The 23,948-nt window shown below is 45.9% G+C and overlaps 1 protein-coding gene across 3 annotated transcripts in view; it reads left to right on the forward strand.

Annotated features, from left to right (window-relative positions):
* Nucleotides 1–23,948, forward strand: part of ORC1 (origin recognition complex subunit 1) — a 74,858-nt gene that overhangs the window by 21,952 nt on the left and 28,958 nt on the right. For all 3 annotated transcript variants that reach the window (XM_033915994.1, XM_033915996.1, XM_033915995.1), the window contains 4 exons: nt 2,672–2,855; nt 10,270–10,376; nt 21,169–21,270; nt 22,442–22,613. In XM_033915994.1, coding sequence (XP_033771885.1) covers nt 2,672–2,855; nt 10,270–10,376; nt 21,169–21,270; nt 22,442–22,613 — 565 coding nt within the window. The remainder of the gene's footprint in view (nt 1–2,671; nt 2,856–10,269; nt 10,377–21,168; nt 21,271–22,441; nt 22,614–23,948) is intronic.

Here is a 23,948-nt window from a genome sequence, read left to right on the forward strand (position 1 = left end):
TAGGCATTGCTTATACTGGTTCAGACCGAATGTCCATTAAGCCCCAATATCCAGATCACAAGAGTAGTAAATTCATGCTCCTTAGTCCAGGAATAAGCGATGAATTGTCCCCAAGTCCACCTTAATGCACTTTTCTTCCAGGAACTCGTCCAAACCCTGCTAGTGGCTTTTATCACGTTCTCTGGCACTCAATTCAGCCTACATCCCCCCCATGCACACATGTGGGAGGGTGGGAGTGCCACTGTCAACAGCTGGAAACACACTGATCATTACTGTGGGGATGAGTTTGCTTGGGAGACTCCATGATTCCAAAGAAGACTTTTCAGCTAGCAGGCACTATGGATCCCCACCAGCTATATTTTCAATTTGCATCTCCACTGAACTATATTTTACAAGGGTTTTACTGCTTTGTTAAATAAAATACTGAAGAATGGGAGCTGCACAGTATCCTTATGGAGCAGAGTACACTTCTGCAGGCCAATAGATGCAGCACTCTTGTTTCTTGGACTGATCTGGTGGGACTAAAAGAAAGTAAGTTAGTAGGTAAGCTTTAACTTCTCCATCTTTCAGAAAAAAAAAGCACAAAGCCCCCCCAAAAGTCAGGCTCCTTTACTTTTTTATTGCCTTTTACTCCTCTAGGGGTTTCACAAGAGAGTATCTCTAGTATATATGCTTGCCTACTACCTCAATCTTAGGCAAATATATCTCATGAATATTCATAGCACACCGGGACTTATAAATTATATTTCAGTAGCTCTAAGTAACAATATACAAACTCAACAAAAAAGAGAGCTATAGCTACAAACTATTAAATTTCATAAATATTAATCATTTATTATAATTTTACATAGCACCGTCACATTTAAATTTTTTTTTCCAACATTATCATTTTATATAATACATACATACAATCAACCTCCAATGATCAGGTTGGACTGATGTGATAAGAACAGAGGAGATATCATGAACAATTGATTGAAGAAGCAAAGCAATTGAAAATTGATTCAGTGAAGAAGACTACGTATTTAAAACAGCACTTTACTCTTTAACATCTATCTAGCCCCTTTGCTCACTTTAGTGCCAATCAATTGGTTTTACCGCATACGCTTACGCGGATGATATTCAGATTATTTATCCTATAGACACGTCTAATGCTGATGACAGTCTTATCAATTTAAAGCTCAACAAGATTGCCCCCTGGCTTAGTGACAATATGCTCTCATTGAATATCACTAAAACTAATTGTCTTCTCTTACCATGGAAAACAAATATTAATCTAACTTCCTCGATAACTATCAACAATAAACATTGTTTGTTCAATCAATTTCCTTGGGGTATTAATCAACAATAAACTCTCCTACTACTTTCAAATTAGTGCAGTTGTTAAGAACTGTTTCTGGAAACTTGGAATGATTAAATCCATAGCCAACATTCTTGATTCTCAGTCCCTTAACATTTTAATTCACTCCCTCATAATTTCCAAACTTGACTACTGCAATTCTCTGCTCAAAGGAGTTTGCCAAAAAGATATCAGACGTTTACAATTAATCCAAAACACTGCCATAAAAATTATAACTAACAAAAAAAAATTTGATCATGTTACTCCCATGTTAAAAAGTGCTCACTGGCTACCTATCCATCACCGTATCACTTACAAAATTGCTTTAATCTCCTTCGAAACTGTGAAAACCAAAGAACCCACTTTTATCCATAAATACCTGATTCCACATGATCTTCCGAGAACCTTAAGATCTGCATCACAGCATCTTCTTCATGTCCCATCCCTAAAAATCGTTAGTACCCATAGGGCTTCCTCTTTTGCAATAATAGCCCCAACAATATGGAATTTGTTACCATCTTTATTTAAGGTCTAAATAAATTCAAGGGTGGCCTCAAAAGCTTCTTATTTAAAGACACATATGACTGTTAATTGATCTATGGGAATTTCCAAGCTCATTTTATACTAAAATTGATTTTTCCTTTTCCATGTTATTATACTTAATTGTTCTCTCTTTCTTTCAAATTGTATTTCTCCCCAATATCCTATTGTTTCATGTAAGTAAAGTTATGTCACTAATAGTTTAACTGGACCCCTTTTTAAATTTTTTACTGTAAAATGCTTAGAATTTATGATTAGTGTTTTATCAAATTTTTAATAAACTTGAAACTTTAAGTGATTTGGGTGATTGGGTGAGCTTTATGTTTGGGGAGGTTGATTGGATGTATGTATGTGTTATATAAAATGAAAATATTGAAAAAAATAATTTAATGTGATGGTGCAATATAAAATTATAATAAATGATTAATATTTATGAATTTTAATAGTTTGTAGCTAAAGCCCTCTCTTTTGTTGAGTATGAATATTCATTAGGGATATCCTGAAAATCTAACCAGTTTGGAGCACTCAGGGACTAGACTTGTGCACCTCTGTAATATTCTTACTGTAACTACCACAGGTTTTTTTGAGACAACTTTCTTACATTGCACTCTGTTAAGACAGCAATTTTTTTTTATCCTAGCTCAGTTCTATAAAGGACCAGTGGCAGCCTTGGCTCCATTTTAAAGCAGAATAAGTTTTGATTATGGCTCAGCCTGTTAAAGTTCAATGGGCTTTGTTTCTGGTTTCTGTAAAGCAGTCAGATCTTCCATTCTAACTTGAGTATTTTCCTAGATTCATGGGGAGGAGCGCTGATCTTACAGAGAATGATACTACTTATGTGCCTGGCAAGAATATACCTGATTCCAGCAGTAGTGAAGCGGAAGATGAATCTGAGAGTGATGACAAAAGTACAAGGAAGTCCAGGCCCATCCCCAGAACTCCCTGTGCAAGGACACCTGTCAAAACTCCCAGGACGGTATGTATCCAGCATCTGTCTGTCCTTCTGCACTTTAGAGCAAACTGAGTTATAGACAGTTATTCACCATGGAATAACACATCTGTTTCTTAATCCCACAATCAATGTTGTATAATAACAAAGTAAAGACATGCGGTTGAGAAGACGCTGAAAAGCACTGCTCCCGTCCTCGTGAACCCTATTGCCTTTCTAATTCATCTTTTCAGCGGCCCTATTCATCTCCGGGGCAGTGGTTGGGCGTATTGGCGGCACCCATGGATTCCAAACCCGTCTGTCCAATGCGGGATTACGGTCAGCTAACCGATCCCAAGATGGCATCGGACCTTAACACGCCTAGTCCTTCTTCTTGTCCTGCGTGGACAGCGGACATCATATCGGAAGTGACTGCAGCGGTGGAGGCTGCACTCGATAAAAAAGTTGGAGCAGTTCTTTGAGAAGCTAAATACAGCTCATGAAAGGCTGTTCAGCAAGGGGCTCGAACTTGATGAAACCCAGCATCGGGTTAGTGTCTTGGAGGACCGCGTGCAGCCAGTGGAAGCAGGAGCCTTCCATATGGAAAAACAATTGGCCACCCTGACTCAGAAGGTAGAAGATCTTGAGAACAGAGCACGGCAGAACAACTTACAGCTGGTGGTGCTGCCGGAGCGGATTGTGGATGCAGACCTGCCTGCTTTCCTGGAAACCTGGATTCCGCAGTCTCTTTCTTGGGGCGCCCGGTTGGGCCGGTTTAGAGTGGAATGTGCCCATCGTTTGGGGCCTCGTGGCCCTGAGGGTTCCTGACCGCGGGTGGTCATATTCAAGATTTTGAATTTTGCTCATAAGACTGCCATATTGCAAGCTCTTAAAGCAGGAAAAGGTCTGTGCCACGATAACAAGAACATATTTTGTTTTCAGGATTATTCTGTGGCTGTGGCAGCCCGCCAACGGGAATTCACCCCGATTTGTCCGGCCTTATATGCCAACAAAGTGAAGTTTGCCCTGCTCTACCCCGCCAAACTTCGGATTCAGAAAGAGGGCCGCACGCAGACCTTTGATTCCCCTTCTTCTGCATTGCCCTTTGTGACTATGCTTGGGATCACTCTGGTCCCCCCGACAGAAAGCAGGAGACCGCCACGGACCTCGGTGGACACTGAGGGGACCCCTTAAAGCCTCGTGGTGATGGGCTCTGGTGGTTTGAAGGGGCCTTTGATGGAGCTGTCTGTTTGATTCTGGTGGGGGGTGATTTGCCTCTTTAAAGTGCTTGATTAGTACAGTTCGCTAGTTTTGTTTCATTCTAGTAGGTCTGTATGGTTGAATGATTGGTGTGGGGCTGGGGATTAGTTCTTTGTTTGGTTTTACTTCAGGTTGAGTTTTCATAGGGTGAGGATTGGGATGTGACTGGTGAAGTGGTATCTTTGGGGGAGATAGTAGGGGGTGGGGACTGGGGGGGAATGGTTGTCCCCTGGGTGGGGGGATTTGAGGTGGGGAGGGGTCAGCACTCCAGTGTCCGGTTTATTTTGTTTAGGAGGGCTTTTGAGAGTTGTGTCACTGGGCCTATGGGGAAGGGGGGTCTGGTGAGGGCTGGGCATTGGACCTCTGGGTTGTACTGTTTGTATCAGCTGTTGTTCTTATTCCATGCTGACTATGGGTGATTCTGTCATGCGGGTGTGTTCGTGGAATGTGGCGGGTATTAACTCGCCAGTAAAGTGATCCAAGATCTTGCAGACTTTACGAAAAAAGGGGATGTTGCCTGTCTCCAAGAGACGCATCTCTTGGATATAAAACATGAGAAGTTGGGTAGAGGATGGGTTAAAGAGGTTTATTATTCCACAGGCACTACCCACAGTGCGAGGGTGGCTATTTTACTTAGCAAAACTCTCCCATATACTGTACATAGGGTGGTCAAAGATACAGGAGGGAGGTATGTGTTTCTTCATATTGATATTCAGGGCCAGGCGATGGTGTTGGCCAATATTTATGCCCCAAATGTGTTTAACCTTGATTTTTTTAAAGAGCCTGGTGGGTCTGTGTGCTACCTTTCCGGACATACCCCTGGTGTTGCTAGGGGACTTTAACGCGGTTTTAGACCCCAACATGGACCATCTTGGGGGGGCTTCTCCAGCAGATGCTCGATCAGTGAGAGTTCTTACTCGGTTTTGTAGTGTGTTGGACCTTGTTGATGTTTGGAGATTATATCATCTCCTGGACCAAGACTTCACACATGTAGCCCGTGCTCATTCTACTATGTCCAGATTAGATTATGTTTTGGTTGCTACTGCTTTTTTGCCCCGGGTGTCCCGAGCTGAGATTGATACCCCGACAATTTCGGATCATGCTTTAATATGGATGGAGGTCCAGGGTATGCAATTTGGCAGTCGACGTGGTCTTTGGTTTTTGTATTGGGATAAGCGCTTTTGGGTGCTGGGAACAGTTTTTGTTGGATAATGCCTCTTCTACGTCTGACCAGGTTTTGCTGTGGGAAACTGCAAAGGCGGTCCTCCGTGGTGAAACTATAGCCTATGTAGCCCAAAAGCGAAAGGAGCGCTCGAGTGCCCACTTATATTTACATAAAAAGGTGGAGTTGTGTAAACGTCAATGGATAGCTTCCGGTTCCATGACGGATCATGACTCTCTTCAGATGGCTCGTGTGGCCCTGCAGTCTAAGATTCATGAAAGTACCTTGAGGTCCCATCTTTATTTTCGCCATCATCCGGTAGACTGCTGGCTCGTTTAGTACACCCTTGACAAGGCCCTCATTTTTGTAAAGGTTTGTTTCATGAGGGTTCTTTTGTAACCAATAGGGAGTGCCTGACTGAGATATATTTCCAGCATTTTCGGGAGTTTTATACTAAGCAACAATCCACCCCGGCTGCTTTACACTCATATCTGCAAACTCTTCATTTGCCACAATTTCCTGGAGAGTCCAGTCAATTGCTTCATGAGCCTCTTACTGCTTTGGAGATTCATCAGGTAATCAAAGACTCTCCTTTGTCCAAATCCCCAGGACCTGATGGTTTCTCTTCTGAGTTTTATAAAATTTTGCAGGGTCACACTGTTGAGCACTTGGAGGCTTATTTTGCTAGGGTGGTGGCAAATGGGACCTTTCCTGCCCATGCAAATCGAGCTCACGTAGTGTTGATCCTTAAGCCTGACCGTAACCCCACGTCAGTGGATTCGTATCGGCCCATCTCACTAATTAACTTTGAATTGAAATTGATGGCAAAGATGTTGGCCTTACGCTTGTCTTCTTTGTTACCTGGGGTGATTCACCTGGACCAGGTTGGTTTTGTCCGGGGGAGACAGGCAGTGTGGAATGTGCGAAAAATCATGGCTGCTTTGGGGCATAGTGTTACTCACTCTCTCCCGGCTTTATTGATCAGTTTAGATGCTCGCAAGGCTTTTGATTGTGTGGCTTTGGGATTATTTGTTTTTGGTCTTGGATCAATATGGTTTGGGGGGCCCCTTTCTGGACATGGTGCGGATTCTTTATGCCAACCCTAGCGCGGCGGTGCTGGTGAATGGAGTTGTGTCGGCCGGGTTTATGGTAGAGAGGGGAATGCCTCGGGACTTCCCACTTTCCCCCTTACTATTCATATTATCTTTGGAGCCTTTGTTGCAACATATTAGGGAGGACAGCTCTATCTTGGGTCTTTCGGTGGAACAGGAAGAGGTACGCTGCCTGGCCTTTGCCGATGGTGTTTTACTGTTGCTGACCCAACCCCAAAGGTTCTTTTCAACAGGTTTTGCAGTTGGTTGATCTTCATGGGGGGGTATCAGGTTTTGAATTGAATCTAGATAAAACAGAGGCTTTGCCAATTAGTGGGTATAATTATGCGGATTGGATTTCCCCCTTTCCTCTACAAAAGGTGGCGCACAGACTCAAATATTTGGGGATTTATATTACAGCTGACCTAAAGAAAGCTTATGCTGCAAACTTCTCTGTATTGTTGGGAAAGTCACGGGATGTATTGGCGCTTTGGACCAAATTCCTGCTGACTTTGAGGGGCAGAATTGCTTTATTTAAAATGGTGTCGTTTCTGAAATGGGTTTATGTGATGCAAACTTTTCCTGTATATGTGACTAATAAAGATCTGGGACAGTATCAAAAAGTTTTGCGAAAATTTCTTTGGAACAATAAGAAGCCTAGATTGTCCTTGGCGCAACTCTCTTCACCAGTGGGGAGAGGTGGCTTGGCCTTGCCGGATTTGAGACGTTATAATGTTGCCTGTCTCCTCCGCCATCTGGTTGATTGGATCAAGAACACTCAACACTGGATCAAGAACACTCAACACTCAACCCTGTTTCACTTGAACAGCAGCGTATGGCACCAACACACTTGTTATATTATGTCCATGCCAAAAGACCTTATAGGATTTTTTCTACCCGTTCCCACCCCTTGTTGAAATCTATGCGACAGTGCTGGCAATGGTTATGCAAACGTACGCATTTGCCTTTCACCTCTACAGTATTGTTGCCTTTATGGGGGAATCGAGACTTGGATCCAGACGGCTCTAAGCTGTATTTGCAGAGATGGACAGGCCTTGGTTTATGCTATGTGCGGGATGTGGTGTCAGAGCAAGGATTTCCTTTGTCCTTTCAGGATCTCCAGTCTCGGGGACTTTTGCAGGCTCGAGATTGGTTTTCCTATGGTCAAGTCTCGCATTAACTACACTCCTTGGACCATAATACTTTGAATGAGAACATGGCAGATACAGTGCAGGAAACTTTGACCTTGTCTCGACAGCCTAGAACCCGTTTGTCCTTTCATCAGGTCAGTTTGGGCAGTTTCAGTGCTCCTTGGGACTCTGAAGCAGTGGCGGTGGTGTGGAATCAGGATCTTGCTTCCTCTGAACAGATAACTGGAGATGGTCTGCGTCTTCTTATGAAACATCTCCCGCGTTTGACTCGCTCTGTGACCCTGCAAGAACAGTACTATAAATTCCTGTTACGCCTTTATATCTCACCTTATAGGGCGTATGTGGCAGGGTTTGCTTCTCATGCTAAATGTCCCAAGTGCCATTCAACGCCAGCTGGTCTTTTTCATATGTTCTGGTCTTGTGACAGATTGCAAACCTTTTGGTCATTTGTTGGTCTTCACCTGCAGACAATCATGCGAAGGTGAGTTCCATTGCGGGCAAATGTCCTGCTTTTCTCTCAAATCTCTTCCTTGGGGCTGTCTAAGGGTAATTCTTTGTTATTGCAAAAAGCTTCTTTATTGGCCAGGAAATGCATACTCTTATTGTGGCGCCAGGAAGAGGTACCTACTATTACTATGTGGAAAAATGAACTGTTTACTCTGTTAAGGTATGAATATTTGGATGTTAAGAATTGTGGGCCTAGTCATTGGAGAAAATTCCAGGCTATTTGGGCTCCTGTTTGGGATAGTTTGTCCCATGGAGCCCGAAGTGCCTTGTTGAATTTTTGAATTAAAAAAAATTTTTTTTTTGTGTTTTGACACTGGAGTGCTGGGGAGGGTATAGGGTGGGATTGGGATGGGGAGATGGTTTTTCAATTGTGTTGTTGAGTTCTTTCGTCTCCGTGCGGAAACCCCGTGGATGACTTATCTTATCTTTAGTTTTGAACAAGTTTTGTATGTGCTCTGACTGTTCTATTTAATTTGTATGTGTCTTTGTTAAAATAAAAATTTTGAAAAAAAAAAAAAAACCCCAAAGTAAATATTTATTTATTTATAACCTGTTACAATACTTAAGTAAATAGAAAATTTTGAGGACCCCCATTGGAGGAAAGGGGGGGATGTCTGAGCCATGTAAAGAGGAGGAAAGTTGAGTTCTTCAGCCATTTTACTTGTAACGAAACTGCAATGAGGTCAAAGTAAAGAGGTGAAGTACTTAAAACTTGTTCGGATAATACTTCAATACAAGTAAAAATGCTTACTGTTATTATGAACTCAATAATGAGTAAAAGTAATGAACTATTACTCTCCCTCCTCTCATGTGATCCTTAAAACTTGCCTTCCATACTAGCAAGCACAGTCAGTAACACAAAAACATACGAGTAACATAAGAGTTGCCATACTGGGACAGACCAAAGGACCATCAAGTCCAAGATCCTGTTTCCAACAGTGACCAATTCAGGTCCCAAGTACCTGGCAGAAACCCAAAGAGTAGCAACATTCCAGAGCTGAGATTGTGATGTCATAATGCTTCATTCCACCAATGCCTAAGAGCCAGCCTCATCAGTGATGTCACAATGGCTTGATTGTCCTATACTTGGCTCACATAAGAATTGCCGTAATGGACTGACCGAAGGTTCATCGAGCCCAGTTTCCAGCAGTGGCCTACCCAGGTCCCAAGTACCTGGCACGATCCAGAGGAATAAACCAAATTTGATGTTGCTTATTCGTTGTTAATGAGTTCCAGAGCTTAACTGTTTGTTGAGTGAAAAAAAAAATTCTATATAACTTCATTAAGTGTTCCCTAGTGTTTGTAATTTTTGAGAGCGTAATAATCCTGTTCCAGGCTGCAACTGACTCTGAGCTCATATTTTGTTGTTGGCTGTCATTTGGATATTTCCACTGGCAACTTGTGCCACAGTTTCTCAATTAGTATTCTTTTAAGTGTTTGATTTAATTTTAATTGATGTTAATTTACTGTGCTCAGTGCAGTGATACAACTTTAATTATCAAATTTACCTCCCCTCCCATAGCGGTTTTTAGCGTAGGCCGGTGCGCTGAATGCTATTCGCTGCTCCTGACGCTCATGAGTGTCGGGAGCCGCACAGAGCATTCAGCGCACTGGCCTGTGCTAAAAACTGCTATTGTGGTTTTGTAAAAGGGGGGTGTTAATAAACAAAAGCATAAGCTTATGTAGTTGCAGTACTTTTTTTATTTTTACTCAAAATGTATGGCATTTTAGGTACAAAATGGAAAGAATAATTGCTTTGCAGAAAGGGAATTATAATAATTTTAAAAAGATCTGGGGGCCATTGGCAAATTATTGTAATGATTAGACATCATTTTCCACTGACAGTATATATATATATATATATACACACACATAGGGGGGAGGGGAGATGATATAAAGTTATATTTAAAGGTTAATCAATAAATAAGAATACAATATTTATATGACATTTTTGATTGAAATATTTGAGGGAAGGGTGGGTGGGGAGGGAATAAATTTATGTATTTACGATGACAATAGAAAGAATTTCAAGTGATGTGTAAAAGTTTTAAATGATGTAATATTGTGTACTTGTTGTAAGATGAAAAAATGAATAAAGAATTTGAAAAAAAAAAATTTTAGGTGCTAACTTTTTTTTTTTTTTTTACTTTTACTTGAGTAAATTTTTTAATGTGTGTTTCATTATACTTTTTACTTTAGTTACTAAAGTATCAAAGTATGCAGTTATCTTTACTTTTACTTAAGTACTTTAAACAACACTGTCCACAAAACATATTTTTGTTTCCTCATAGCCAGTTTCGAAATCACCCAGAACTCCCCGTCTGGCTACTCCCAAAATTCCTGAACGAAGCCAGCCTCCCCGAAAGCCTGGCAGTGTACTGGAGGAGGCACGGTTAAGGTAAACCACTCCGAGAAACTTGCCCTGATGTTTCCTGTAGTAGCAGCACCCTTGGATACATGGGTGGGGTGGGGGGGACATTAGGGAGGGAGGGATAAGGCTGGTGCTATGCTTTAAGGGACTGATTCTGCAAAGGGTGTCCTGATTGTAGGCGGCGGTAGGCATCCTACCATGTCTGGCAGCCAATTGGAATGGATTTTTTTTTTTTTAACTCCCCAAGGCAAGACGCCTACACTGTAGGCCAGGGCTGCCCAAGTCCAGTCCTCGAGAGTTACTGGAAGGCCAGGTTTCAAGATATCCCCAATGAATATGCATGAGAGAGATTTGCCTGCACTGCCTTCTTGGTATTCAAATTTCTCTCCTTCATGTTCATTGTAGATATCCTGAAAGATCTCGAGGACCGGACTTGGGCAGCCCTGCTGTAGGCGTTTGTTGCAGGTCTACATTTCATCCTTAAACTAGACGCCAGCTTAGCTGGTCATGACAAGGGAATCCCTGATCAGCTGAGCTGGCTGGACTCCCCCAAACTGTGGCTTTGGGGAGTCCTAGCGGCTCAGCTGATTGGGTCAAACAGCCCCATAATAATAGTACTAATTGTAATGTTATTTCTTCCATTCATTCTTCATACACGCACACAATATAATCTTATTAACAATGCATAATGGTAACCACTAGAGAGTGAACCAAAGAACAAGGCAAGAGAAAGGTCCTCCCAACTTGAACAAATGTTTATTGTCCCAAACAAGGATCCAGATTTTGGCATATGGATATGCCTTCCTCTGGGGACACTGATCGTTACTCCATACGAATCACAATTGGAGTTGAAGTAAAAAGCTGCTTACTTTTCCTCACTGGGAGTCCCGTCGTGAAGGAAAAAAAAACCCCCAAAATAAAAATAAAAATCCACAAGATTACATTGTATATTCCAAAGCAAATAACTTTTTATTCTAGTAATTAGTATTATAGCAGCATTTGTCAAATCAGAAATAAATCAGTTTGGACATATACAATGGAGAGAAAAACCTCATACGAACAGTGCCAGCATTTTTTCTGTAAGTATAGTGCGGTCTCTCTAAAGAAACTCTGCCAGAGCATGGGGGTTTTATACAGAAGGTGTCATAGTGTTAGATAATACCCCTGGCTGGGAATATATATCACCCTATTGGAGAGATCAAATGCCTACTTAACCCTCTCCTAGTCCACGCCTCCATTCTTCCCTGGGGGGCCCTCGAGAGGCATAGCTTCTAGAACTTTCTTCTTCTTGAAGTTTCCATTTTTCACACGGGTACATCAGTGCCTGAGCTCATTAGCCTGGCATCACTTTATCAGTTCCTAGGTTCCCGGATGGAGAAGTGTCTTGCTGACTGGTATTTTTCTTTCAGCGCTGTTAAAAAGCTCATTGTCTTTCCAGCACTGGTTGGTGTCCTTGAGAAACTCACATGCCACACAGTAGCATCTCAGCATCTCAACTGAAACCAGTTTGCACAAGCCCGTGACTTCAGCAACTTTAGCAAAATGTAGGAATAGGTCTCACAATCTGTAAAAGTCTCCTGCCATCTATCTCAGAGTGTAGACTGTTTAAACGCGCGTCGCTTAGGAAGCGTCGGCAGTTAGCAAAAAAAAAAAAAGCATTTCTAAGCGACGTGCGTTTAAACAGTCTACACTCTAGTTGCCTGAGGAAGGCATATCCGTATGCCAAAACCTGGATCCTTGTTTTGGGATGATAACGCACTTTAAAGAATAGACATTTGTTCAAGTTGGGAGGACATCTCTCTTGCCTTTTTCTTTGGTTCATTACGACAGTAAAGCAGGATTTTCTCTTGTTTAACAACCACTAGAGAGTGACATGGGGACAAAGATTCATCACCAAAATCAAAAACAATAATGTGCTTAGGCTTGCTTATGGATAGACCAATACCCGTCTATATACATAGTAAAAGACCCGAGTGGTCCATCCAGTCTGCCCAACCCTACATGCTCCATAAATTGTTTTAGTTTAAAAGGTCCTTTCTTTAGCACTCTCCAGACCAGTAGAGGTTAACTTTACGAATGGGTATATATCTAATCATGACCAGCAGGTGGAGACTGAAAACAAAACTTTGGGACAGTATATCCTAGCCCCTCCTCTCTATTTCCCCCAGTCTTCTTTCAGTCTCCAGCAGGTGTTGAGTGATCTGTACCCATCTCCCTTGGTAGGGCTGTTGGAATTTGTTTAGGGGTTTATTGTCCCTGTTTTTAGCCGGACGGAGCTTGGACGGACTCTGTTTGGGGGTTCGTCCGACCTCGGGGGTGTCAAACCCGGCGGGTCACGAGCGGGGTCCCTCCCCCCACTTCCTCCACCTCCCCACATTTTTTTAGAGGAGCCTCAGCAGTAAGCCTTGCCCCCTAAGTCAAGCAAGGCATATTGCTTCGAGAGCCTGTGGAGTCTGTTCTGTAAAAAAAAAAAAAAAAAAAAAAATCCTGAGGTAGTGCTGGTCTGAAGGGTTGTTTCCCTTTAAGAAAACTGTATTTTACTGTATTTTTTCATGTAACCAGCACTTTTTTATAGCTAGGTCGCGTATGGAGCAATTGTGCCCTTCTCCGGGGGAGTAGGACACAATTTTAGTCCAGCCGCGAGGCACTCGCGGCCGGCCTGAACTCGGCGGTTTGGGTCGGTGAGGTGGTGGAGCTCCGTCGGCAGCGGCTGCAGGCGCCCAGAGCTCCCCGCCGATGGTGCCTCGCGAGTCGGCTTGGAGCAGTGGGGAAGCCCGGTCTTCCACAACCGCCCACGGAGGGATTCCCCGAAGGATTCCCTCTCAGCTGATTTTTTGACAGCTGATGCCGGCTTGCCTGCTTTAGCGGCTGAGACTATTCAGGTTTCTCAGCCGCTTCAGGCTATGGAGGGAGCTTTTTTGGCGGGAAAACCGCCATCTTCTCTGTCTGGCCCCTCCATTTTGTCTTCCACCTCAGGTGACCTTCCCCCTGTTTTGACTATGCAGGGGCAAGGTTCTGCTGGGTCCCCTGCTGTGGCAGGGAGTCCCTTGGGACCCTCGGGGGTTTTTTCTCCTGAATTTTTCTTTTCTTTATGCAGAGCCTATTTTCAGGCAGCTGGGGGTCCCGGTTGCGCCCAGGGGGTTTCGGGGGGTGGGTTTTCCTCCGCGCTCCCTGCGGCTTTGCCTCTTTCGTCTGGCGTGACGTCCCCTCCGCCGCCTCCCTTGTCCAAGCGTCCGCGGGTGTCGTGGGACGAGAATTTGTGGTCGGAGGAACGGGTCGGTCTGGAGGAGGACCTGGACCCTTCTGAGGAGTTCCAGGACTCTCTGGAGGGGACGGAAGCTGGCGGCGGGTTGTCGGATTTCCCGTTCTCCAGTGACGAGGCGTCCGTGGTGCGCCTTTTTCAGAAAGATGAGCTGCCTGACCTTATTCAACAGGTTTCTTCGGTTTTGCGTTTTGAGGACGCGCCGCCGGAGACTCCGCGTGTGGGGGACCCCCTGTTACGGGGGATCCGTTCCGTTTCCCGCTCTTTTCCTATGCATCAGGATATTCGGGATATTATTCTGGAGCAGTGGAAAACGCCGGAGACGCCGTTTCGGCTGGCGCGCAGCATGGCTCGCCTGTATCCCATTCCTGAAGGGGATCGGGCTACGTTAGCTTCGCCAGTCGTGGATGCGGTGGTCTCGGCAATTTCCAAGCGGCATACCGTGCCTGTTGAGGGCGGTTCTGCCTTGCGGGACCCTGAGGAGCGCAAATTGGAGAGCATCCTTAAGCAAAATTTTCAGGTCTCTGCCTTTGGGGTCCAGGCGGCTATTTGTGGGGGACTGGTCGCTCGCGCCGTTTTTCGGTGGGCGGAGCGGGTCTTGGATCGAGAGTCTGACGACTGGTCTCTGGTGGATCAGGAGGTTGCGAAGATTGAGATGGCGGCCTCATTCCTCTCATATGCTCTATATGACTTGGTGCGGATCTCGGCTAAGTCTATGGCTTTTGGCGTGGCCGCAAGGCGTGTGTTGTGGCTGCGCGCTTGGGCGGCGGATGCTGCGTCCAAAGCTAAGCTTACTAAATTTCCCTTTCGGGGGTCGTTTTTGTTTGGAGAGGACTTGGATAAGTTGATTCAGACTCTGTCGGACTCGAAAGTTCCCCGTCTGCCGGAGGACCGTGCCCGCCCGGCGTCTCGGGGGGGTGCGGCCAGGGGGCGTTTGCGGGATTTTCGCAAGTATCGCCCTGGGCGTGGGGCTGCTTCTTTCCAGTCTCCGGGATTTTCCCGGGGTCGGTTCTTCCAGCGCATGCAGCCCTTTCGGGGGGCCCGTCGGGGGGCAGGGAATCCCTCCGCCGGTTCCCCCGCTTCCCGTCCTGCACAATGACGCCTTGCCGGCGCCCCCTTTGGTTCCGGTGGGGGCTCAGCTGCGCGAATTTTTCCCCAAATGGGCCGAGATCACGTCCGATCGGTGGGTCCTGGAGGTGGTGCGGGACGGTTATGCCCTGGAGTTCGCCCGCTCTCTGCCGGATTTTTTCCTCGCTTCTCCGTGTCAGACTCCGGGGAAGACGCAGGCTTTTCGCCAGACCCTTCAGCGCTTGCTAGATCTCAGGGCAGTTGTTCCGGTGCCCCCTCCGGAGTGGGGCACGGGCAGGTACTCCATTTACTTTGTGGTGCCCAAAAAGGAGGGGACCTTTCGGCCCATCCTCGATTTAAAAGGGGTCAACAGGGCTCTCAAGATTCCCTCTTTCCGTATGGAAACTCTGCGGTCGGTCATTCTGGCGGTTCAGCCGGGGGAGTTTCTCACTTCTCTCGATCTGACGGAGGCCTACTTGCATGTTCCCATTCGGGCCTCTCATCAGCGTTTCCTGCGCTTTGCGATCTTGGGTCGGCACTTTCAGTTCTGTGCGCTTCCCTTTGGGCTGGCCACGGCTCCTCGGACGTTCACCAAGGTGATGGTGGTCGTCGCGGCAGCCTTGCGGTCGGAGGGCATCCTGGTACACCCCTACCTGGACGACTGGTTAATTCGGGCAAAGTCGTTGCAGGAAAGCTCCCGGGTTACTGCTCGGGTGGTGGAGTTTCTCCGGTCGCTGGGCTGGGTGGTCAACCTTTCCAAGAGTCGGTTGGTCCCGGCTCAGCGTCTGGAGTACCTAGGGGTGCTGTTCGACACCTCCTTGGGGAGGGTCTTCCTCCCAGAGGGCCGGGTGAGCAAATTGCAATCTCAGATTCGCCTGCTTTTGGCGTCCCGGTGTCCTCGGGCGCGAGATTTCCTCCAGGTCTTGGGGTCGATGGCGGCGTCCCTGGACGTGGTGAGGTGGGCGCGGGCCCACATGCGTCCTCTCCAGTATGCTCTGCTCCGGAGGTGGTCTCCCCAGAGGCACGGGATGGATGTTCCGGTTCCCCTGCGAGGCTTGGCGCGCTGCAGTCTGCGTTGGTGGCTCCAGACCCCTCACCTTGTTCAGGGGGTGGGTCTGGATCTCCCGCAGTGGACGGTGCTCCTGACGGATGCGAGTCTCTTGGGTTGGGGGGCTCAGTGTTTGGGTCACTCGGCTCAGGGCACCTGGTCCGCGGAGGAGGCCGCCTGGTCGATCAACGTGTTGGAGACCAGAGCGGTCCGTCTGGCGCTGTTGGCTTTCCACTCCCTGTTGATGGGCAAGTCGGTCAGAGTGCTGTCGGACAATGCCACGGCGGTGGCTTATGTCAATCGTCAGGGGGGCATCAAGAGCACTCAGGTGGCGCAGGAGGCGGCTCTGCTCATGGTTTGGGCGGAATCCCATCTGCTGGACCTCTCGGCCTCTCATATAGCCGGAGTAGAAAATGTTCAGGCAGACTTCCTCAGTCGTCACTTCCTAGATCCAGGAGAGTGGTGTCTCGGCGCCGAGGCGTTTCAGTTGATAGTGCAGGCTTGGGGGCAGCCCCTGATGGACCTGATGGCCACGGGTGGCAACGCCAAAGTGCCCCGCTTCTTCAGTCGTCGCAGGGACAGTCTGGCCGAGGGTCTGGATGCTCTGGTCCAGCAGTGGCCAACGGAGGGGCTGTTGTATGTGTTCCCTCCTTGGCCGCTGGTGGGCAGAGTGCTTCTTCGCATTGTTCACCATCCGGGTTTGGTGATGCTGGTGGCGCCGGATTGGCCTCGCCGTCCGTGGTATGCGGATCTGGTGAGGCACCTGGTAGCGGATCCTCTTCCTCTGCCTCTCTCGGACGACCTTCTGATGCAGGGTCCCATTCCCATGTTCGACCCGTCTCCCTTCTGTCTTACGGCGTGGCTCTTGAAAGGGGTCGCCTTAGCAAGAAGGGATATTCAGACAAGGTGATCTCTACACTGTTGGGGTCCCGGAGGCTTTCTACCTCTCGGGCTTATGTGCGGGTTTGGCGTCTCTTTGAGGAATGGTGTCGGGCGCGGGGAGTGACCTCTTTTCGCGCTTCTCTGCCTAACATTCTAGAGTTCTTGCAGGATGGCCTGGATAGAGGCCTGGCTTGGTCTTCTCTCCGGGTTCATCTTGCGGCCCTGTCGGCTTTTCGAGGGTTGGTGTCAGGTCAGCGTTTATCGGCTCTTCCTGATGTGATTCGGTTTTTGCGGGCGGCCAAGTTGCTTAGGCCTCCCCTACGGCCCTCGGTTCCCTCTTGGGATCTTAATCTGGTTCTCTCTGTTTTGGTGCGTCCGCCTTTCGAGCCCTTGGACGTCTGTTCTTTGAAGGACCTTACTTTGAAGGCGGTCTTTTTGGTGGCCATTACTTCTGCTAGGCGTGTTTCTGAGCTGCAGGGTTTCTCTTGTAGGGCTCCCTTCTTGGAGTTTTCTAGGGAGCGGGTCGTCTTGCGGCCTGTTCCTTCCTTTCTGCCGAAGGTTGTTTCTCCTTTTCATGTCAATCAATCGGTGGTTCTCCCGGTCTTGGGTGGTCGGGAGGGCTCTTCTGAGCAACGGCAGCTGCGCAAGTTGGATGTCGGTCGGGTCCTTCGCTCTTATGTGCAGCGGACCCAGGAATTCCGGAAGTCCGATCATCTCTTTGTCCTCCTGGCGGGTCCTCGTCGGGGAGCGGGCGCTTCTAAGGCTACTATTGCGCGCTGGATCAAGGAGACGATTGCTTCCGCTTATCTTCTGAAACAGCAGCCTGTTCCGGAGTTTCTCAAGGCTCATTCCACTCGGGGTCAGGCGGCTTCTTGGGCTGAGTCGTCGCTCGTGCCTCCAGTGGATATTTGTAAGGCTGCGGTTTGGTCTTCCTTGCATTCCTTTGTTCGTCATTATCGGGTTGATGTGCAGGCGCGTCGGGACGCGGTGTTCGGTGAGCGTGTATTGGTATCGGCCCTTCGGGGGTCCCGCCCGTGAGAGGGACTGCTTTGGTACGTCCCATTCGTAAAGTTAACCTCTACTGGTCTGGAGAGTGCTAAAGAAGGAGAAATTAGGTTCTTACCTGCTAATTTACTTTCTTTTAGCTTCTCCAGACCAGTAGAGGTCCCCACCCTGTCTGTTGTTGTTGTTGTTGGGGCTGTTGCGCGGGCAGTTTTTGGTTTTTGCTGCGGGTTCTAGTATTTTTCTAGGGCCGGGGAGAATTGAAGAACAGCGGCTGTGGCTCGGCTGGCTTAGCTGGCGAGCTGTGGGGACATTCTTCCTTCGGGAATTTCTCCTCTGCATTTTCCAACAGCATTTTGGGTATGTTATTTGTTACTCCTTTCGGAGTATTGTTTTTTCTCTCTGTTGTTTTCCAGTTCTTGGTTCTGCTTGGCTATTCGGCAGACTGAGGGAAATAGAGAGGAGGGGCTAGGATATACTGTCCCAAAGTTTTGTTTTCAGTCTCCACCTGCTGGTCATGATTAGATATATACCCATTCGTAAAGTTAACCTCTACTGGTCTGGAGAAGCTAAAAGAAAGTAAATTAGCAGGTAAGAACCTAATCTCTCCTTTTCTTAGATATTTCTGGGCCAGAAACCCAGAGCCCTGCCTGGTAGTGTGCTTAGGTTCCATCTACTGGAGTCTCCATCAAAGCTCACTCCAGCCCATCTTAACCATCCCAGCCATTAAAACCCTCCCCAGCCCACCCTCAACTGAATGTCCATATACAGGACACAGGCTGTGCAAGCTTGCCCAGTACTGACCTTATACATTTACACAATCCAGTAGAAGAAGGAGAAACATAAGAAAAAGTGTGGAGGAAAAAACCCCTCAGTTTGGCTTCATAGGTTCAAAAGAACCTCCACTTTTAATAATCTCCAAAGTTCAAGAAACTCAATGGAGTGAGTGTAAAGCAAAATAATCTTTTTTTTTTTTTCTTTCATCAAGCAGCATTATGGGGTAAAGACCTGGAACAACTGCTCGTGCCTACTACTTATAGGGAATTCAGGAAACGCCTAAAAATACATCTGTTCCTGAAGTACTTAGGTAACTGACCTATACAATCTTAGTCCTCAACAAATGATCTTCGAATTGTTATTCACTAACTCTGAACTTTGTTTATTCCACTCAATCTGTAATACCTTTTAATCATTGTAAACCGCATAGAACTTCACGGTCCTGTGGTATATAAACTGTTGTTATTATTATACAAAAAATTCTTCTTCAATTGTGTACATCTCAGGGTTAAAGTCACTCCGTATCACATGAAAGTATTTCAACTTAAACCTTAATTATAAGTCCTGCAAGTATGAAAAGAAACAACTTAGCTATGTATTCCTGTCAGTTTCAAACTGCTCCGCTGTTTCTTCTTAGGCCTTTCCAGTTTTCCACATCAGTTCCTACTGGCTCCAGGTTCACTCTGGCTTAATTGTGTAGGTTTATATATACAGGCATTGGTCTATCCATAAGCAAGCCTAGCACAGAGGTAGGCAATTCCGGTCCTCGAGAGCCACAACCCAGTCGGGTTTTCAAGATTCCCACAATCAATATGCAAGAGATGAATTTGCACGGACTGCTTCCATTGTATGCAAATCCATCTCATGCCTATTGAATGTGGAAATCTTGAAAACCCGACTAGATTGTGGCTCTCGAGGACCGGAATTGCCTACCCCTGGCCTAGCACATTATTGTTTTTGATTTTGGTGATGTGAAATGTGCTTTTCGTATTAAATATAGTGTGGGGACAAAGATTCATCCCCCATCCCATCCCTGCAGTCTTAATTTTCAACCCTGCATCTTCCCACTCAAAGCAGAAAGATGATTTTATGGGTAAATAGACATTTTAAGCCTGTAGTGGGGTTTTTGGGTTTTTTTTTTTCTATTGAAAGAACATCATTAAAAGTTCAACTTGTGAGGCATGCTGGGCTCTGCATTGCACACAGAAAGCCGAAAATCAGCTCAACACCAGTGATATTTTAGTCCAGATAATTTAGTTTGTTATCATATGAAAACATATCAAGTTTAAGTTTCAAGTTTATTATAAATTTGATTGATCGCTTATTCAAAATTCTAAGCGATGAACACATCAGTAAAATTACAAAATTAAGGGGGCAACGAAAACAGAGAACTAAACCTTACAAAACATAATGAAGACTAACTTTACAAACATAATAAAACACGAGGAAAGGATGGGAAAAGAAATACAATTTGATTGATAGAAGAGAAGACAGTTATGGTAAAAAAAACAATAGGAAGGGAAAGAACAATGAACCTCAGAATATCACACTGGGTTTTACTAAGCAGCATAAGAGTATTTTATCCCGACGAGGTAAACGCGCCAACACTCATAAGAATTCAGTGAACGTCAGAGCATCTACCTCACCGGTCCGCAGTAAAATGCTCTTATGCTGCTTCATAAAAGGAGCCTTTAGTGCTTTTTTTTTCCAGTGTAAAAGCAAACCAATAGCACATGGCACAGTGCTTTTCTCAGTGTGAAGACAAAACAAACAGACAGGGCCTGATTCTCCAAAGTGCGTCCCGATTTTAGGCCGCTGTAGGCGTCCTACAGCTGTCTAATCAGTCAATCGGGATGCACGTTTTTTAAAAAAAATGCTCCCCAGGCAGGCCGCCTATATTGAAGGCGCCTCCGGGAGCCTAGGGAGACCCGCAAGACGCCTAAGCTCGCCTAAGGGCCTTAGGCGAACCTAGGCGGCCCTACGCGTCTCCCTAGTAGAGGAAGAGACGCTTAAAATGTAGGCCAGCAAAATGCTGGTCTACATTGTAAGTAGATGCGGCCACTATACTTATGGCAGCAAGAGATCTCCCTGCTGCAATAAGTATAGCGGTCGCGGCCGCCTGTCCCATCGCCGACAGGAGGATGCCCAGTCCTCCTGTCGGAACCCCCCTGGAACCCCCCTCCCCCCCAAACTGGTAATCGCAGGAGGACTGGGCATCCTCCTGCCTGCGATTACCAGTTTGGGGGGGAGGGGGGTTCCAGGGGGGTTCCGACAGGAGGACTGGGCATCCTCCTGTCGGCGATGGGACAGCGGCCGCGGCCGCGACCGCGGTCGCTATACTTATTGCAGCAGGGAGATCCCTTGCTGCCATAAGTATAGCGGCCGCGTTTAATTTAACCCGATTCTCTAACCGGTGTCTGTACCATGGATGCCGGTTACAGAATCGGGGTTTAGTGTAGGACCAATTCTGTATAGGACACCTCTCCTGGGCGTCCTATACAGAATCAGGGCCACAATGTCCATTTCCAAGCAACAAAACAAATAAAGAAAAAAAAATTCAATCAAGTACCAACCTCAGAATAGTGCATATATTCTATAAATGGCCTTTTGAAAATATGGCATGACATGTTCAGGGGAACCTTTTATTAGCCTGTGAATTTCAAATTTATCCTGCTTTCTGTTTTGTGTTTGTTTGTTTTTTGCTTGTCATCTTATAGGCTTATAGAATTTTTGTACGAAATAAAGTTGATTTGCTTATTTTCATTTCTTGTCTGAACCAGGCTTCATGTCTCTGCTGTGCCTGAATCTCTACCATGTCGTGAACAAGAGTTCCAGGATATCTATAATTACGTTGAAAGTAAGCTCATTGATGGAACTGGAGGGTGAGTTAGCCTCTTGCGGGTCTGATGGAAAGAACTTACGATTTTAGAACTGTTGTCCAATGCTTGGTTCTATGTAGAGTAGACTATTGTAATTTGCTATTCTTGGGATTGGCCAAAATAAAGCTAAAAGCATTACAGGTTCTGATGAATTCAGCAGCCAGGCTAATTAGTGGCGTTAACGAGAACATCTCATATAACTCCCACTTTGAAAAGCCTTCATTGGCTACCAAGCGAACAAAGAATTCACTTTAAAGTGTTATCTTTGGTTCATCGGATTCTATATCAATCTGCACCCCATTGGTTTCAGTTCCTCTGGGAGGTTTGTAGACCAAATAGAGCCCTGCGATCAGAGGGGGGGGGTCATGAGATTAGGAACACAAACAGCTGAGAATGTGAGGTACCATATTTTTCGGACCATAAGCCACACTTTTTCCACCCCCAAAAAGGGGGTACATCTTATGGACCGAATACACTGGGGTACCTTTTTTAGTGGTGGTCCAGCGCAGTCTCCAGGATGACTGCCTGTATCTTTAGAAGAGTGACGCACAACGCAGGAGCGTGACCTTTGCGCTTCCTGCCTGGTCGCGCCGCTCTGTGATTGGCTGCAATTAGTTACTGACTGCAGCCAATGACGGAGCGGCGCAGGACCAGGCAGGAAGTGCAAAGGTTGCGCTCCTGCGTCGCACTTCTAAAGACACAGGCAGCCGTCCCGGAGACACTTGATGCCATCTCATCTATGTCCGCGCACATCCAGATGCCCTCGAGCCATGGCCACCAGTTTATTGTGCCACGGCTTTGCAAAGTTTGCAAGACACTGCTATATACTGTCCAATGTCTTTTATCTTATTGTGAATGTACTCATGTAACCCATTCTGGGCTCACAGGGAGGGCAGGATAGAAAATCAAATCGGTAAAAAAACTAACTATTATTAGCCATGTAAACTAGAGAAAGCCGCCAGTTATCCTCTGGATATGACCAATAATGAGTGAAATCACTCTATGGGATCCTGCTAGGTTTTTGTGACCTGAATTGGCCACTGTTGGAGACAGGATGCTGGGCTTTGATGGACCTTTTAGTCCAACTCGAGAGGCCATATTTTATGACTCTTCAGATGCTACTAGGAAGATGTCTGCATGTTGATTAATCTCATACATATTACCATCCATGCAGGTGCATGTACATCTCTGGCGTTCCTGGCACAGGGAAAACAGCGACAGTGCAGGAAGTGATTCGCAGCCTGCAGCGTACCGTGGATGAAGATGAGCTGCCATCCTTTCAGTTCATTGAAATCAATGGCATGAAGCTGACGGACCCTCACCAGACCTACGTGCAGATACTTAAAGTAAGTTCTAAGCAAGAGGATAGGACTGTTGGATGCAATACCTCTGCCTGTGAGGATTTCTCCAAGGAGAATGATGGAATTTCATGACAGCTGGTACTATTTATTTATTCATTCATTCATTCACTTTTCTATACCGTTCTCCCAAGGGAACTCAGAATGGTTTACATGACTTTATTCATAGAAACATGATGGCAGATAAAGGCAAAATGGCCCATCCGCAGCAACCATTATCTTTTTCTCTCTCCGAGAGATCCCAGGCCCTTTTGAATTCAGACCCAGTCTCTGTCATAGAAACATTCAGGTACTCAAGCATTTTCCCTGTCTGTCCTGGTACGCTCACAATCTATCTATACCTGGGGCAATGGGGGGGGGGATTAAGTGACTTGCTCAGGGTCACAGGGAGCAGTATGAGTTTGAACCCTCAACCTCAGGGTGCTGAGGCTGTAGCTTTAACCACTGTGCCACACTCTCCCTGTTGTTTGCTAATATTTCAGTGTTTGTTAGATGTCTTTAAGATGGCTTGCAAAATTTAAAACATTTTTTTGTGGCCATCTCTGGGAAAAGGTGACTAAAGTAGTGCCTCCAAAATGGCTGATTTTTCATGTCACCAGCTCATAAGGAGTTTGAAAATGTTACATGTTTGTTTGTTTTCTGGTTTTCCACATAAAACAATCGGGTTTGGACTGCTGGATTTCCAAATGTTTGCTCTAATTAAATTCATTAAAATCTTATTTTTTTGTTTCTTGTAACTTTAGTCGCCTTTTCTCAGATAGAGTCACATTTAATAATTATTCAATTGATGATTAAAAGGAAAAATAAGAGGCTGATGAAAATCAAGAGTGACTGACAAAGTTGTACAAGGGTTGCAATAAAAAATCATAAAGGAAAAATTTTTTCCCCCTCTTATGGTGAGGGCAAAACCATCTTATTCAGTGGCAATCCATCTATTTATTTTTAAAAAAATTTCTATACCGTTTTTATCCAAAACGGTTCACATAAGGCAGACAATCTTAGGGTCATTCTGTAGATCCTTGATTTCTTATTGGGTGTATTCTTATTGCTGAATATTAGCCTAACATCTTTGCCAAACTCCAGAAGGTTGGTATAATTTCCTGTTTCCACATTTGCTCTCACAGTGCTGAAGTCCATCGGTGTTTCTATGATGTCTCTATACTCGGGATATGAGAGAGGATTCACAGGTTATCTAAAGGGTTCCGAGTCCTCCCGTTCATGGATCAGATTTCACAGCTCCTTGCGGTGTTCTTTCCAAGCATCAGGGTTCCCTCGGAAGGGCTTTTTCCTTTGTCGCTTTACTATTCTCCCCGATGATGTTCC

The sequence above is a fragment of the Geotrypetes seraphini genome, chromosome 12, assembly GCF_902459505.1.
Source record: "Geotrypetes seraphini chromosome 12, aGeoSer1.1, whole genome shotgun sequence".
In the NCBI taxonomy this organism is placed as follows: Eukaryota; Metazoa; Chordata; class Amphibia; order Gymnophiona; family Dermophiidae; genus Geotrypetes; species Geotrypetes seraphini.